At 30.0% G+C, this 17,506-nt stretch overlaps 1 protein-coding gene across 1 annotated transcript in view; it reads right to left on the bottom strand.

Annotated features, from left to right (window-relative positions):
• Positions 1 to 8,517: 8,517 nt before the first annotated feature.
• The window catches only part of LOC143079325 (uncharacterized), a 186,801-nt gene continuing 177,812 nt past the window's right edge, over positions 8,518 to 17,506 (bottom strand). The window contains exon 10 of the mRNA XM_076254583.1: positions 8,518 to 8,750. Within this exon, the coding sequence (XP_076110698.1) occupies positions 8,746 to 8,750 (5 nt within the window). The 3' untranslated portion in view covers positions 8,518 to 8,745. The remainder of the gene's footprint in view (positions 8,751 to 17,506) is intronic.

The raw sequence follows: 17,506 nt of genomic DNA, 5'->3' as shown, positions 1-17,506 counted from the left end.
AAAATTTCAAAAACTTTAACCACAGAGTGAATATTTGTTGACGCCGCTGCCGCCGCCGCCGGCGGAATGTAGGATCGCTTAGTCTCGCTTTTTCGACTAAAGTCGAAGGCTCGACAAAAAGCTACATGCATTAAATGTTTAACGGTAAAACATTATTTTCTGTAACCATCAGCGTGCAGAGTATAAATCTAGTATAATTCAACAGCAAGTGTATATGTGAGTTATACAGAACATTGGTGAAACAATTTACTGTGCACCAATTCAGATTCAAAGACTTTGTTATGAACTGACCTCAGTTTTGCAATTGAGTTTGCAATAATGTTTGCAAAACAATTACTTCTGGTCTGTGAGGTAATAATAAGAAATATACAGGAAAATGCTGTTTCCTGCATTGACAGTCAAAATTTCAGTATTAAAATTACAATTGCCCGCAATCTAAACATTTCTCACACCAGATTAGCCATCAAGTATTAATAGAGCTATCCTCCAAGGGGAACTAATACCAGTATCTGCTGATTCATCAAACACAAAACAAAAATTGAAAACATCTGGCTGTATTTTCGAGCAGTGAGCCATGATCCCAGACTAACTATATATATATATGGTGAAACCTTTTTTTATCAAACAACATTCATACTTTCATGTATGAGGAGCACGTAACTAATGTATTCTATGCTTTTGTTTAAACTGCAAATCTATCATTTCATTGAACTGAAAAGTGAACTGAAATGTCAATTTATTTCTGAACTGACATTAAAACTCTATACATGTACATCTGATATATATACATGATACCAACATATTATTCCAAAGAGTTGTTTTTCTCAATTTTATATAGACCTTGTCTAGTCCTTTGAGTATACAAATCAAAGTTATACGAAACTCTACCAATTATAGTTTTTTGATTTTTTGAAGTATCCTGTTTCCCTTGCTCATACCTTCACACCCCAAAAAAGTTCCAACCATATGGTCTCTCCACCAATACTTTTTTACGCATATATACATTTAAATAATACAAAAAACAAATACGTTTTCAAGAATTTATTGACAAACTACAACAAAAGCAAAGCGTTAACACTACAATTTAGTATTTAATGAATAAACGTATGTATTAATTGTCAAAATATAAAAAAATAACCATAACCTTGAAAAATATCAACCAAAACTTTCATGGTCTCCAATAACAATCAATATGCTAATCTGATTTTAATATGCAAATACTAAGAAAGAAACACAATCCATTTACAAGAATTTTCAATCAAGTAAGACAATTGTCTGCTAACTTTATCTTATTTTCATGCTGTTCTTTTTTCAAATACGGAATTGTTTTTGTTAGATTAAAATTTTCACCAATCCATAAAGTGGAGAAATTTTAAATAATTTAAAATTCATTTCTTTATATTGTTTTGAATCATTGAACCCTAAATTGATGTCAAAATTTGAATTCACTGAAAAATATATGCTTTCTTGACCCAATCCTCAATTTTATGTTTTTTAAAACGTAAAATAAGTATGGAAAACATTTTTATAGCAGAGTTTGCAGACTATTTCAGGTAAAAAGGACTTCTGTAATCTGATCTCATTTAACCATATATTAAAATCAGATTAACACATTTTCCCCTCTGTTTACAAATTTTTAGAGGATGAACTATTCTTCACTCTAGAATTTTTTTAAAATATATTCTTATCTCAACAACAATTCAGTTGGAATAGGTTTAGACAAACTGATACATACATATATACAGATCTGCATTTCCCAAATTAATTGAACTTTTTGGTTTCTAAAAGGCATCAAAGGTATTTGAAAAAACAACCCACTAAAATTATGTAGGAATGTAATGAAATGGCACAGTTTTAAAATAACAATTAAATATTTTCTGTAAAAGACTCAATAGTAACAATATACACCGGTTTTCTTTTATATTTTATATAAATGCACCAAAAAAGCATGTTACATCCATCCCCAAACTAACTGGGCCAATGGACAAAAGTTTATCTAAATTTACATCTGTAATCTTCAGATGAGAAAAAGAAGATTGGCAAGAATTTTACTAAAAAACCAAAAAAAATAACTATAACATAAAAATAAAATACTTTATAGTGAGTATCACTTAAAAAAATTGCTTATTTTAATTTGTTGCGTAGTTTTTATCTGAGAACAAAAAAAACTTAAAAAACAAATAATAAAAAAATAATAAAACCATCAAATATCAGATTTAAACATTTTTACAAAAGTAGTTATCTGAGCACTAAAACAGCTTAAAAAAAATGTCAAAACAAACGCCTTTTTAGTTTCAGTGATCAAAAAAGTTTTTAATAATGATGAGTTGCATTCATAGAAGGAGTTGGAGTAGTTCAATCTTTATATCAGTAGATCTACAGACTTGATGTGCATGGCTTCAATTATAACTTTGTAGAGACAAATTGGGAAAAAATGTGAAAGGCAGGGGCATAGCCTTGGTTTAATGATGTGAATGCCAGATATTTGAGAGTGAACTTAGTCTAAAAATTGAGACATTATTTGTCTGACACTTTGAAGGTGTTGTTTCAAAATAACAACATAGGACCTAGGCCATCCATAGAAAAAGTCCAATTTTCCCCTAAACTCTTTATACACTTCAGAGTCTTACACTGACGAATGACCAATACATGTATAACCCAAAATATCTTTACATTTTGTCAACTAACACATTAATATTAATTAAGATAATAAAACATGAATTATATATAAAAAAAATGTATCTGTACAAAAATTGAAACTAACGAGACAGAAGAAAGTGCCAAAAAACTTACTTCACAACAATTTTGTCAAAATAAAGACAATGAATATTAACTATTTCCCAACCTTGTAAATGACCATTGGATTGTATTATTCATGTACAATGTTTCAATTTCAAACAAGTTTATTATTTCTGCAACTTTTCTTCTGCCTCTAATATTTGTCAACGTTTAGCAATATTTCTTTGATTAATACTAACAATGTACAAGCTGACACAGCACAATGCTATTCATGAGTATATTAACAGCTAATGATGCTGATTTTACATTTACCAAGCCATTTTTCTGATTCCTGCTTCTGCATATATGTTAATATATTAAAGTGTGTGTGCATATTTAATGTTTTATAACTAATTTGTTGTTACAAAGCATTCCATACAGACATATTTTTTCTCTTTTTAGTCTGTATGACCAAAGTGAAAGACAAACATTTGTTAAAATGACCAAGCAAGGCATATATGCTTTCTTTATAATGGTTTTACCAGAAAAGATATGCCTGCTTTAAATTTACATAAATTAAATTATTAACCATACTTTTATAACTACTGTTTATAGATATAATTTTTTTGATATTGACATATACATAAATATTGATAACAAACACTATTACAGCACACTAACATGTCTGCAGCAAAAGAAAGCAAAATATTCTAACATCTAATTTGTGAAAAAAACATGTTATACAACAATATATCATTAAATTTTTAATCTTTAATCTTAAACAATAAACAAACTGATAAATATATAATACAAACTAGAGGCTTCTAGGAGTCTAAATTGCTCATCTGACATTGATATATACCAGGGCCAAATTATCTCCATGGTAATGAGATGTGCCAATACTAATACAACTGCATACCAAATATGATTGACCAACCATTAGTGGTTTCCATCAATTAGACCTAATCACAAACTAATACATTGTTGAAGCCACTGCCTGAAACAGCATACCTATGTCTCGTTTTTTCCATAATTTTAACATGGTTTGTGCCATAACCTCCAAAGTCAATCCTTAACATCCCTTTGTAGTATTGAAACTTGTGGTATTATTTCAGAGAGATTCATACACTTTAACACAAGCTTTTGTCTGGAAACTACAAAAATGCTTATTTGGGCCTTTTTTGGCTTCTAATTCCTAAACAGTATGGACCATAATCCCCAAAATCAATCAAAACCTTCCTTTAGTAGTTATAAACCTTGTTTTTTTTAATTTTTTTTATTGATTTCTATTCACTTATACTAAAGTTATTATCCGAAAACCATCTATCTGATGTGATACCAATATACGATCAAATTTAAAAAAAAAAGTTTAGGTTGTATAATAAGTTTTTCCCTTTGAACAGAAATCTTCTTATTAATAAGTATTTCATAAAAAAATTAATTCTAGGGAAAGGGCTTTAACTAAATAAAGAGAAAACTAAAATCGTGAAAATTTTACTTGACCTGTAACTTGTCATGATAAAACAATAAACCAAATCAATATCTTCAAGCACGAAGAAAAAAAGTCAGGAAAACTGATTTGCCGGACTGACAGATGGACAGACGAACAGAGTGCAAACCTAAAGTTCACTTCCACTTCGACGGTAGGGGACTAATAAAAGTATACTTCTTCGGCATGATTCAGACCTAGTTTTGATTGAAATTCATCACTTGATGTGACAATGTTTTCATTTTAGGGGTACCAAAAATGACATAACCTGCTGACCTTTTTATAATCAACATATGCCAAGTGATACTCCACAGATTAAACAAACAAGTAAACAAAAAAGTGTTATAACATTACTGCAATACACAAATGTAAAACAAATTATAAACATAATACACTCAATATTTAACTCAAACTTACCCATAATATAGTCTTATAAAAGGACAATTATGAATGTTTATGTACACTTGATATTTGTTTTATTCCCACATATAATTTTCTAAAAATGGCTCACATCAAAATTACAAAATAAAAATAATATAAATATGTGGGGTGATTGTCAAAATACTACATACACCAACAACCATAGTTATGCTCCTTTCATTTAATAATTAGTCATTATAGAAAATTTTTACAGTAATCTGAAGGCTGACACTAAGACCTGTATTGACCTTTCTGTTAGGCCTGAACTTTTTAGTTTATGGCTGAGAATGTTTCAGTGACACTAAGGACTGTATTGACCTTGCTACTAAACCTAAGTTTATGATTGAAGACTATTCAGCACCTATCATGGTGAGAACATGAATATGAATATCAATCTTTAGATAAATTGATTAGATCTAAATTTTTCATTTCCATTGATAATTTTTTTGTCTTCAGCTGTAATAAGTCTTCCTAAACATTTTTTTAAACAGTCCCCAATATATGTCATAAAACATTTAAAAGAAAAATTATAATTCATTTAGCCAAAATGTATAATAAGAGACTTTGTGTTGATATCAATTAAAAATTGTTTAGCTTAAATCAAATGTTGCCCCTTGACTCTGTTATTTTTTCTTATAGATAAACTGAATCTATACAGTCATACACTAAAACATTTTTATAATCCATGAACATACTGTGTGAAAAAGTATTGAAAAATATTCCCACATCTAAATATCTCAGGGTTGACATCAATAAATAATTGAAGATGGTACATTTTGAAACTCACAAAGCTATAAAGCAATAAATAGGGCATAATTATATTCTTAAATTGCCCTCATATATTAGAATACATTTGATTATAATAAAAATGTCAATAACATGTTCACATATCAATTGCAAATACACTTTTCTTTTCTTCCATACATAAATGATAAAGTTTAAATGACACATCTTTTTAATTTTTCAACAACTTTTTTTGAAAAAGAATATGCACTGCTGATGAATTGATGTTATTTTTACTATATTCGTAAAGCTGATTTTGATTTCAGACTTATAATGGCTTTCCCAAAGATAGTGTAAGCTTTTTTTTTATATTCATATCATGCAGTTTGATCCATCAGGTTTTATAGATGAAAACAGTCATCCAATTCAGGTATAATTTCAAACTGTGTTAAGAATTATACAACATCTGTTTCAAAGTAGGGTATATACACTTAAAAATGATAAGTAAAAACCCCTTGCATACATAACTAGGGATTGACAATAAATAATAGAGAATGAATTGACATACCTTAACATTGTGTAGTTATTACAGAAGACTTCATTTATCATAATTGTTTCAAGCCCAATAGCTCAGAAAATTCAATTCTTAAAACTCTTAACATTCTAATGCATAAATCCTGTGTCAACAACCTCATAAGAGGTATTATTTATATAAAGAATGTAGGACAGAAAGTCACAGGACAAAAAGTCACAGACAAAAAGTCCCGGACAAAAAGTCACAGGACAAAAAGTCATTCATTTTTTCTGATTATTTTCTTTGAATAAAAACCGCTTATTTCTACAAAAATATTTTTGTATTTTTCGTGAACTATTGTATATAAACCAACTTTGTTAACAAAATTTATCAAAAAAATATCAAAGATGATCAAATAATTGTTAAAAAAAACAAAATGTCAAAGTGGTTTGGCACTTAAATGGCTTCATGGTGCCAAGAAATATATCTTTTGCCTGATTAAAATTAAATAAATCTTGATTTTTCAAGTATAATGACACATTTCCTAAACTTTAATATGAATATATGTATTAAAAAGTAAATATTTCTCTTATATATTCAAACAATTGTCAACAAATTATTTGTGACTTTTTGTCCTGTGACTTTTTGTCCTATCAAATTTGTGACTTTATGTCCTGTGACTTTCTGTCCGTTTACCTTATATAAATTACTGTCTTTGTTCTTTAATAAAAGAAATTTGATGTTAATGGCAGTTCTATGGCAATCTCTTTTAAACTTTTCACAAATTGTTTTATCTCTAGACAAAAATTATAATTTCTGTAATTAAAGGGGTTATTAAATGTCCAGAGTCAAATTACATATATTTTTAAAGGGATTCCAAACAAAAACCTTCAAATCTAGTGAATAAAATGACCAAACATACTAATGTCTATTGAAGACATGGATTTAAAAATATAGCAAAAAGCATAAAATCAAAATGGCAATTTTATATCATCATACAAATATCTGAATTTGAATAAACACCCTGGAAACACGAAATAAGTACTAAACTTTCAAAATTTCTAAATTACATGTCAAATGAGTTACATAACTTTGGGGCCTAACTTTGATACTCATTAACACTTTATTCAAATCAGTCGATACAAATTTGGATGAAATATTCATGTCATTTTAACAAACAATATTTCTTCCCGTTTCCAAGATTATTTGAATATACATATGATACATGAAAAAAGCAAATGATTCACAAATATCCAATTTGTAAATCTTAAATTTGTTTTATAATACAACAACTACAAGTTTGCTCATGATTAACAAATACAAAAAATAAAATAAAATGCAATCCTTCCTGAAATGGGTTCAGTGTTTCAAAATGATAGATTTTTTTAAATTTCCCAAAAACATACCAGTTAAAATAATAACCATAAAAAAATTAATTAAATATTATACCTTTAAATTAGGGACAATAAATGAATCATAAGAAATACACCTCTAAAGAAATTTAAGAAAAATGAAAAATAAAAAAATATAATCATGTAAAACTAGATTTTACTCATTATTAAATTGCAACTAGATGTGTCAAAGCGACACAAATGGCCCCGTCCCAAAAAGTTGAAAAATCTGCAATTTCAATAACACATGTGGACACAAAATCTGTATAACTGTGATTTTCCATAATTTATCAAAGTCCAAAGCCCATTATTTCAGCTAAAATTAGAGGAGCGGAACGAAAGTTAAACTTGATCTGTAACTCTCATACCAAAAATCAGCCCTATATCTGAAAGCATTTAGAAAAAAGTCTGTATAATTGTGATTTTCAACAATTCATCAAAGTCCAAAGCCTGTAATTAAAGCAAAATTAGCGGAGCAGAACAAAACTTAAACTTGATCTGTAACTCATCATGGTTAACTCATATACCAAAAATCAGCCCAATATCTGAACGCGTTTAGAAAAAACGTCCGTATAACTGTGATTTTCAACAATTTCTCAAAGTCCAAAGCCCGTAATTTCGGCAAAAATTAGTGGAGCGTAATGAAACTTAAACTTGATCTGTAACTCATCATGGTTAACTCACATTCCAAAAGTCAGCCTAATATCTGAAGGCGTTTAGAAAAAAACTCCGTATAATGGTTTGTTGCGGAATGACGGAATTACAGAATTACGGAATAATGGAATTACGGAATAACGGAATTTCTGAATTTCTGAATTTCAAACAAGGGTAAAACTATATGGCACCGACAACTTCATTGCGGGGCCATAAAAAGTAACAAACCATAAATATTGTGCTCAACCATAATCATGTTTTCCTATCAAAATTGATAACTGGATAACTTCCATGATTTGATGCATTTAATACAGTTCATTGAAATAAAATTTTAGGATAACAATTAACATATAACTATATAGTCCCATTTGAAATAAAAAAAATATTTGTGAACAATTTCCTTCATTTTCTCTTTTACAATCAGAATAATACAGTTTTAATTCTAAATTTAAAAAAAAATCTATTTCAAAATTTATTTTATAAACCTTATTAATCATATCAATTGATATCAATATGTTAAAATTGGCATTACTTAAATCATCACATGACGAATAAAATACATATTTCTAATTGTTGAAAAATAATGACTTAAAAGAGTTCTGCTTTCATAATGAATTGTATGTAAAAAATGGTAGGGCGTCATATCTACTGTTTTACATGAAATATTAAGTAATTTTTCATTGTCATATTTACTGTTCTTTTTTCATATAGTAGTATCATAAAAATGTTAAAAGTTTTCTTTAACTATTTTAAGCCTGTAATTTCAGTTTCTACATATTTCACCTAGTAAGTTTATAATGTCCATCTTGAGAGTAAAACATCCCTTCTTTTCATCTTCAATCTGTTAAATAATAGAACATATTTTATTATAAACTGTGAATTGATATAATTTTAGTGAGACATTTTGATTTCAATCTTTTATTCAAATATACAGCTTCTTGAATGCATTCTAGTGAAATCAAGACCATAAATTATTGTTTTCTTCAGTTTAAGGTTTGCATTATCTATTTGTAACCTACAAATCAAAGCAGAACACTATTTCCCACTCACACTATCACATTTTAATGTTCATTGATCCACAAAATCTAGGGAAAAACCTAATGTTTAGCCTCAAAAGTGACGTCATGACACTCATATCTGTGACTCTGTGTTTATTCTAATCAGTGTCCTTTTAGCAGAAAGACACTTTTAGTAGTATGGCATAACTTCCAGCAGACTCATGTTGAGTGTGGTGGCAGCAGTCCTTTTTGCGTCAATTACTGTTTTTCCGAAATTTTTATTTTCGAAATGTATCGATTGCGCCAATGATTAATATATATTTATTCTTATTTTTGGCTTAGAAAGTATCATTTGTTCAGAGATATTTCACCAGGAAGATGAGCATCTGGAGAGAAATGAATTAAAATGCATTACACAGTCAACGTACAGAGAGAGAATAAAAGTTATTGCTTTGCTGAATATCTATACAAGATATGACAAAAGAGAAGAAAATAGAAACTTTTGCTGATAATGTTATAGCTACATATGTTATAGATACAGTGCTATGTTCCCACCATACGAATGGGTTGAAACTATTAACCGCAAGACTACCAGTAATGGAGCAGAAGCATCCAACAGGAATTATTATAAACTGTTTTATGCATTTCATCATTCAATGTTTGAGTTTTTGGACAATAAAGTGAAGTTACAAACTACTACATACATTAAATTGTGAATTTCCCATGCAGCAGCAATAAGAAGATATGATTCAGAAAAAGAGACATTTGCCGTGTAAACTGCCGGTTCCAAAGAAAGAGATAAGTCATTTTTCTTCTAATTGGCGCAAATTACCGCGCAATCGTTTGTTTTATTTTTGGAGCGAATGCTACAATGTAATTTTAAAACAGGTGATGCAAACGTAGCATAGGAAAATAATTTGTGGCGTAAAAGGACACATTTTTGGTGCAAAAAGATCTCTCCCAGTGTGGTGGGGTTAAAGGCTTACTTTTGACAACACAACATAAGAACAAACAACAGAAATCAGTTAAAAAGGAGCTTGACACATCAAATCAGAACAAAGCAAGAAAATAATTTAAATATAGTTCCCCTACTGGATAAAAAAAAATTGTACTGGAACAAAATGCTAAATTGATCCATAACTTCATGAGGTAATCAATATAACAAATATCAAGTCAATATTGAAAATAAACAGCTGCGTCATGAGTGCATGATACACCTGTCTCATTTTCAAAGAATTAATTTCAATTACTTCTCAATGTCATATCAGCAACTTTTGAACATGAAAAGGGAGCTTACGTAAATAGACTTAACCAATTGACCAAAGTTTCATGAGAACTGCTGTAAGTATTTTAAGTTATTGTTCAAAAACTGAAATATCCCCCCTTTTTTAATGAAAAAAAAACCCAGAAACATAGAAATGTAAAACCAAATTTTTTAAAAATCGAAAAATGGAGCTAGGTCAATTGATTTAAACAATTTGGTAAAGTTTCATGACAACCTCTGTAACCATTTTTAAGTTATTGCCTGAAAACCGGAAAACCATCCTTTTTTTAATAAATAAAACCCCAGAACTCAGAAACGTAAAATAAAAAAAATTAAGAAAAGAAAGGGGGCTCACATGAATAGATATAAACATTTACCAAAAGTTTTATGCAAATTGGTAAAAGCGTTTTTGAGGTAATAATCAATATGTTGACAACAGACGGACGGACAGACAGACAATGGTATACCATAATTAGTTCCATAACAGGGGTATAAAAAGTGTTGAAAACTGATTATTTGAGTGAATTTTCTTAGCCCATGGACAATAACTTTGCACAAAATCATCAAACCAAAACAAAATTCAAACTTCGTCTGTAACCCGTCACGATAAAACAATATATTATTAATTCGTATATTTCAACTCATTTGATTTGTTCAGGGATAGTCACATGTTAAACTATATTTTTGAAGGTTACCTAAGACAGAAAACGGTGGATAGCAAAAAGCATATAGGGAAAACGGTAGTATTTAATTTTCCCAGCATTAGGTTGGCCTTTTGTGTACCCAAGGCAGGTGAAGGAAGTCAAATTAGGAGCGCTGTGATTGGATGTAAGGGTACAATATATTTTTTATTTATCTATGAATAACTGCAGTGTGTATATTTACAACATAAATTTTGAAACCTATTGAAATCTTTTCTAGAGAATTATTTGAAAAGACTTGCAAAATTTCATAAATTTGGTGCAAAATGACGGTGGGCATGGATAACATAAACAAGCTCCGTTGGAAGTTGGTCATGATACTATTTGGCTTTAATTTTTAAAACACAATAATAAAGTACTAACACAACATATAACTGTTTTATCCAGGTTTTTATCTTAAAAAGTTGTAAATTTAGAAAATGTTAATATTGTCGCCTATGGCAGAATAAATAGTACCGTTTTCCCTATAAGCATATTGCACGGTTATTTTTAGAATATCTAAAAGCAGACATACTTTGTGACATCATCTAATGAATTTCATATTGTTAAAATTTTTATAGAAAAATATCTTCGATCGATTATTTGAAGAAAAAAATCTTCAAATATATAAAATGTAAAAAAAACGAAAAAAAAGGGTAAATGAAACAACAAATATGTTGTTAATGTCTAGGAGACAATATGATATCTATAAAGTTCCAACAAAATCAAATGACGATTTTGATACAAATATGGTTGGAAATTAATGATACATTGTATAACAATTATAGCCTATTTATGAGATCAATACAGGATATATCGACTTCCTCCTCAGTCAATATATCCTTATATTATTAAATCTTATATTTTAACTAATTTGATTCGTTCAGGGATAGTCACATGTTTAACTATATTTTCGAAGGTAGAGAGAAAACGGCGGATACATATTGCACGGTTATTTTTAGAATATCTAAAAACTGATATAATTTGTGACGTAATGTAATGAATTTCCTGATATTGTTAAACGATCTCAAACGTTTCGAAACAAATGATATCTGTGATCGATTATTTGACGAAAAAAAATCTACAAATACAAAAAACTAGAGGCTCTAAAGAGCCTGTGTTGCTCACCTTGGTCTATGTGAATATTTAACAAAGAACATAGATGGATTCATGACAAAATTGTGTTTTGGTGATGGTGATGTGTTTGTGGATCTTACTTTACTTAAAATTCTTGCTGCTTACAATTATCTCTATCTATAATGAACTTGGCCCAGTTTGTTTCAGTGGAAAATGTTAGTGAAAATTTACAAATTTTATGAACATTGTTAAAAATTGACTATATAGGGCAATAACTCCTTAGGGTGTCAATTGACCATTTTGGTCATGCTGACTTATTTCTAGGTCTTACTTTGCTGTACATTATTGCTGTTTACAGTTTATCTCTATCTATAATGATATTCAAGATAATAACAAACAAGAGGCTCTCAAGAGCATGTGTCGCTCACCTGTTACTGTATTTACTGATGTCGGCCATCTTAGTTGGTAGGCGTGGTCATTAGATACTATTTTAAAATAGATACCCTAGTAATTATTGTGGCCAAGTTTGGTTAAATTTTGTCCATAGTTTTAGAAAAGAAGATTTTTGTACAAGTTACAACCAGGTGCTCCGCAGGGCGCAGCTTTATACGACCGCAGAGGTCGAACCCTGAACAGTTGGGGCAAGTATGGACAAAACATTCTAGCGTGATACAGCTCTGAATTTGGATTGTGATCAAATTTTTGACATTACATGGTTTTTTTTTACACAAAACAAATGTCAAGATTTTACAAATTTTACAATTAAAGATTTCTTCTTCAAACTTTTTAAATCTAAAATTAAATAGTTGACACAGCATAGGTTTCTGACACAGAATGAATGTGGTCTAATGAACTTAAAAGTTTGTTTTTGCCTTTTAGCAATTCACTATGCTGTTGAATATTAATCCTCTCAAAAAAATGTTTGAAGAAATTTTCTTTTTATTTATGAAATCTGAAATGAGAAAAATTTAACCCCCCCCCCCCCCCCCTTTTTTCACATCCCCGTTTCCCTTTTTCCAAAACTGATATCAATTCAAATTTCTAATGGAGTTTGCAACAATAACTACTCTTTTAAATACATCATAAAATATTAAAATGTAAAATAAAGTGCTTGTTATCACTGAATGGTAAAGATTGGTTGGTAGTAAAAGTGAATATACATTGTTTATTGTATAAAACAATAAAAAAAACTTCATCAGCAACATTTTATATTGGCAAATTACCAATGAAGTTATTTACATAAAGTTATTGGCAAATAAAAATAGAAAATGACATCATAGTCATGTCTGGCAAATGTCCAACATACATTATCTAAAAACATTTTAGATAAGATAAGGAAATAAGATGTAAAAAAACTGCTTGTTATCACTGAATGGTAAAGATTATTTTAATTTATCAGTTGGTAGTAAAAAGTGAATATACATTGTATATTGTATATAACAAAGATTTAAGTTGATTCTGGACAAAGAAAGATAACTCCAATTAAAAAAAAATCTTGCTATTGCACAATATTTTGCAATTAGATATTTCTTGCTTACTATTCTGGACAAAGAAAGATAACTCTAATTAAAAAAAATTTGCTATTTCACAATATTGTGCAATTAGATATTTCTTGCCATTGCGCAATACTGTGCAATTGAAAAGACTTGCTATTGCACAATACTTAATATAATAATTTTAGATCCTGATTTGGACCAACTTGAAAACTGGGCCCATAATAAAAAATCTAAGTACATTTTTGGATTCAGCATATCAAAGAACCCCAAGATTTCAATTTTTGTTAAAATCAGACTAAGTTTAATTTTGGACCCTTAAGACTTTAGTGTAGACCAATTTGAAAACAGGACCAAAAATGAAGAATCTACATACACAGTTAGATTTGGTATATCAAAGAACCCCATTTATTCAATTTTTGATGAAATCAAACAAAGTTTAATTTTGGACCCCGATTTGGACCAACTTGAAAACTGGGCCAATAATCAAGAATCTAAGTACATTTTTAGATTCAGCATATCAAAGAACCTAACTGATTCATTTTTTGTCAAAATCAAACTAAGTTTAATTTTGGACCCTTTGGACCTTAATGTAGACCAATTTGAAAACGGGACCAAAAGTTAAGAATCTACATACACAGTCATGACAGTTAGATTCGGCATATCAAAGAACCCCAATTATTCAATTTTGATGAAATCAAACAAAGTTTAATTTTGGACCCTTTGGGCCCCTTATTCTGTTGGGACCAAAACTCCCAAAATCAATACCAACCTTCCTTTTATGGTCATAAACCTTGTGTTTAAATTTCATAGATTTCTATTTACTTATACTAACGTTATGGTGCGAAAACCAAGAAAAATGCTTATTTGGGTCCCTTTTTGGCCCCTAATTCCTAAACTGTTGGGACCTAAACTTCCAAAATCAATACCAACCTTCCTTTTGTAGTCATTAACATTGTGTTTAAATTTCATTGATTTCTATTTACTTAAACTAAAGTTATTGTGCGAAAACCAAGAATAATGCTTATTTGGGCCCTTTTTTGGCCCCTAATTCCTAAACTGTTGAAACCAAAACTCCCAAAATCAATCCCAACCGTTCTTTTGTGGTCATAAACCTTGTGTCAAAATTTCATAGATTTCTATTAACTTAAACTAAAGTTATAGTGCGAAAACCAAGAAAATGCTTATTTGGGCCCTTTTTGGCCCCTAATTCCTAAAATGTTGGGACCAAAACTCCCAAAATCAATACCAACCTTCCTTTTGTGGTCATAAACCTTGTGTTAAAATTTCATAGATTTCCATTCACTTTTACTAAAGTTAGAGTGCGAAAACTAAAAGTATTCGGACGACGACGACGACGACGCCGACGACGCCGACGACGCCGACGACGCCAACGTGATAGCAATATACGACGAAAATTTTTTCAAATTTTGCGGTCGTATAAAAATGACAAAAAGTTGTTCAATATTGACTATAAAGGGCAATAACTCCTTACGGAGTCCTCTGACAATTTTGGTCATGTTGACTTATTTGTAAATCTTACTTTGCTGAACATTATTGCTATTTACAGTTTATCTCTATCTATAATAATATTCAAGATAATAACCAAAAACAGCAAAATTTCCATAAAATTACCAATTCAGGGGCAGCAACCTAATAACGGGTTGTCTGATTCATCTGAAAATTTTAGGGCAGATAGATCTTGATCTGATATACAATTTTACCACCTCTCAGATTTGCTCTATATGCTTTGGTTTTTGAGTTATAAGCCAAAAACTGCATTTTACCACTATCTTCTATTTTTAGCCATGGCGGCCATCTTGGATAGTTGGCCGGGTCACCGGACACATTTTTTAAACTAGATACCCCAATGATGATTGTGGCCAAGTTTGGTTAAATTTGGCCCAGTAGTTTCAGAGGAGAAAATTTTTGTAAAAGTTAACAATGACAGACGAAGGACGACGACTGACGACTGGTGATGAGAAAAGCTCACTTGGCCCTTCTGGCCAGGTGAGCTAAAAAGCAATTGAAATTAAAAACCAATTGTTCAGAGAACCATTGATGGTCTTTCCACCAGTAAAGATTTTTTTTTATATGAAAATATTAAAATTTGGTTTTAAATTTCAATTTTAGCGTCAAATGACAGCTTTTTGAAAGCTGATTCCAAAAATATATGGTTTCTATAAAAAAAGATATAAATAAGGGAGATCATTTTTTACTCCGGTTTAAAATATGTTACTTCTAGTAATTTTTTATAGTTTACTTGACACTGATTCCAAAAATATATGGTTCTATATACTTTTTCATTAATTTAGTACAAAATATAGTTACTTCCGGTTTACAAAAGGTCACTTCCGCCCATCCCTAGATTTTCCAAGCAGCTCTACTTTTCCATCCATGATAAAATGATGGAAAATGATGGAAATTTGGGTTTTCCCATGGAATTCCATGGAAAAAGATTCCATACTGATGGAAAACTTTTATGTGTCACTTATTCCATCATTTTCCATGATAAGATGGAAAACTTTCCATGGAATTCCATGGAAAAAATACTTTTGGGATGGAAAATGAGATGGAAAGTAGAATAATAAAACTTTGTAGATGGAAAAGAAGATGGAAAGTGGACTTAGAATATTTTCGGGATGAAAAAGAGGATGGAATCTTGACTTAGAATATTTTTAACATGGAAAAAAGGATAGAATCTTGACTTAGAATATTTTTGAGATGGAAAGAGGGTTAAATGATGACTTTAGCATGGAAAAAATGTACACACAAATTATTTCCATGCATTAATTCTTTATCATCAATTAGACATGTGAGCCAGTGAAAGAAATGTAATGTATTATCTGCTTTTCATTAATCTTTGTGTAGTGGACAGGAAACGACATGAACATTCAGTGTGAGGCCAAATGTAGGGTAGAACATGGATTTATACATTTTTGTACAATTATTATTATTACTAAAAACATACAGCTGGTAAATATAAACAATAAGGCCACACAAATTTGATTCCTTGTTCGACGGACCCTCCCGCACCTATTTTTTTCAAAACAGATTTTTTTAATTTTTTTTATATTCCCGCTTCCCGCATCCGGGAATGTAAATCATGTCCATTTCCCGCACCGTTTTTTGTTGTTGTAAACATAAAAAGATATCAACATTTGTTTTTAAAATCACAGTCTAACCTGTATAGAACGATTTTAAACACCATGAACACTGTGTAAATATCTGTGAGAATATTTGTTTCAGCATGAAACCTATCTATTCAAAGTGGGAGTGCTCCGATATAAATTTATAACAGCGGAAATACCTGTAAAAACAAAAAATTGGTTTCTTTCCCCCTTACTTATATTCCCTATCAAAAAATGTTCGTTGTTAGAATACAGTACAAAGAACTTCTGAAGGATTTGCCTTCAACTGCAATTATATTGCTGGCGAAACAAAACTATCCATAGCCGTTGCATGTTTATGCACCTGTCCTGATTGATTCAGGGGCCTGTCGTTCAGCAGTTATTGTTTGTTGATGTTGTTCATTGGTATTTTCCCGTTTGGATATATCAAGGATTTGTATACTATACAAATCCTTGGATATATAAATTAGATCGTTGGTTTTCCTGTTCGAATTGTGTACGCTAATAATTTTGGGTCCTTTATAGCTTGCTGTTTGGTCTGTATCAAAGCCATTTGTAAAAGGCCGTACTTTGACCTGTGTTTGTTATTATCAGGTTGAGAACAACCCTCCCTCAGACAAGGGGTAATTTTACTGATGTAGAAAAGAAAATAGAAATACCAAGGATTTGTATAGTTCTTCAATACAAAACCTTTGAAAACTTAGAATTTTGTACTCAAAAAGAGGAGAGTTACATCATATTTTAAACAACTTTTTCTAACAGAGGGGTCCACTTATTTTAAATAATATTAAACTGTTAAAGTAAATGTGTTAACATGGTTAAAGTCCAGGAATATTACAAAATTCTTGGACATGTTTTGACCATTTAATACGAGATAGATATAAGTTCTTTGAGAAAATATGAGCCCTTTTGTACAAACAAATATATTATAACTTATATTGTTCCCTCATAAAA

The sequence above is a fragment of the Mytilus galloprovincialis genome, chromosome 6 (genome assembly GCF_965363235.1).
Source record: "Mytilus galloprovincialis chromosome 6, xbMytGall1.hap1.1, whole genome shotgun sequence".
Classification (NCBI taxonomy): domain Eukaryota; kingdom Metazoa; phylum Mollusca; class Bivalvia; order Mytilida; family Mytilidae; genus Mytilus; species Mytilus galloprovincialis.
This window is presented reverse-complemented; position numbering and strand designations above follow the sequence as displayed.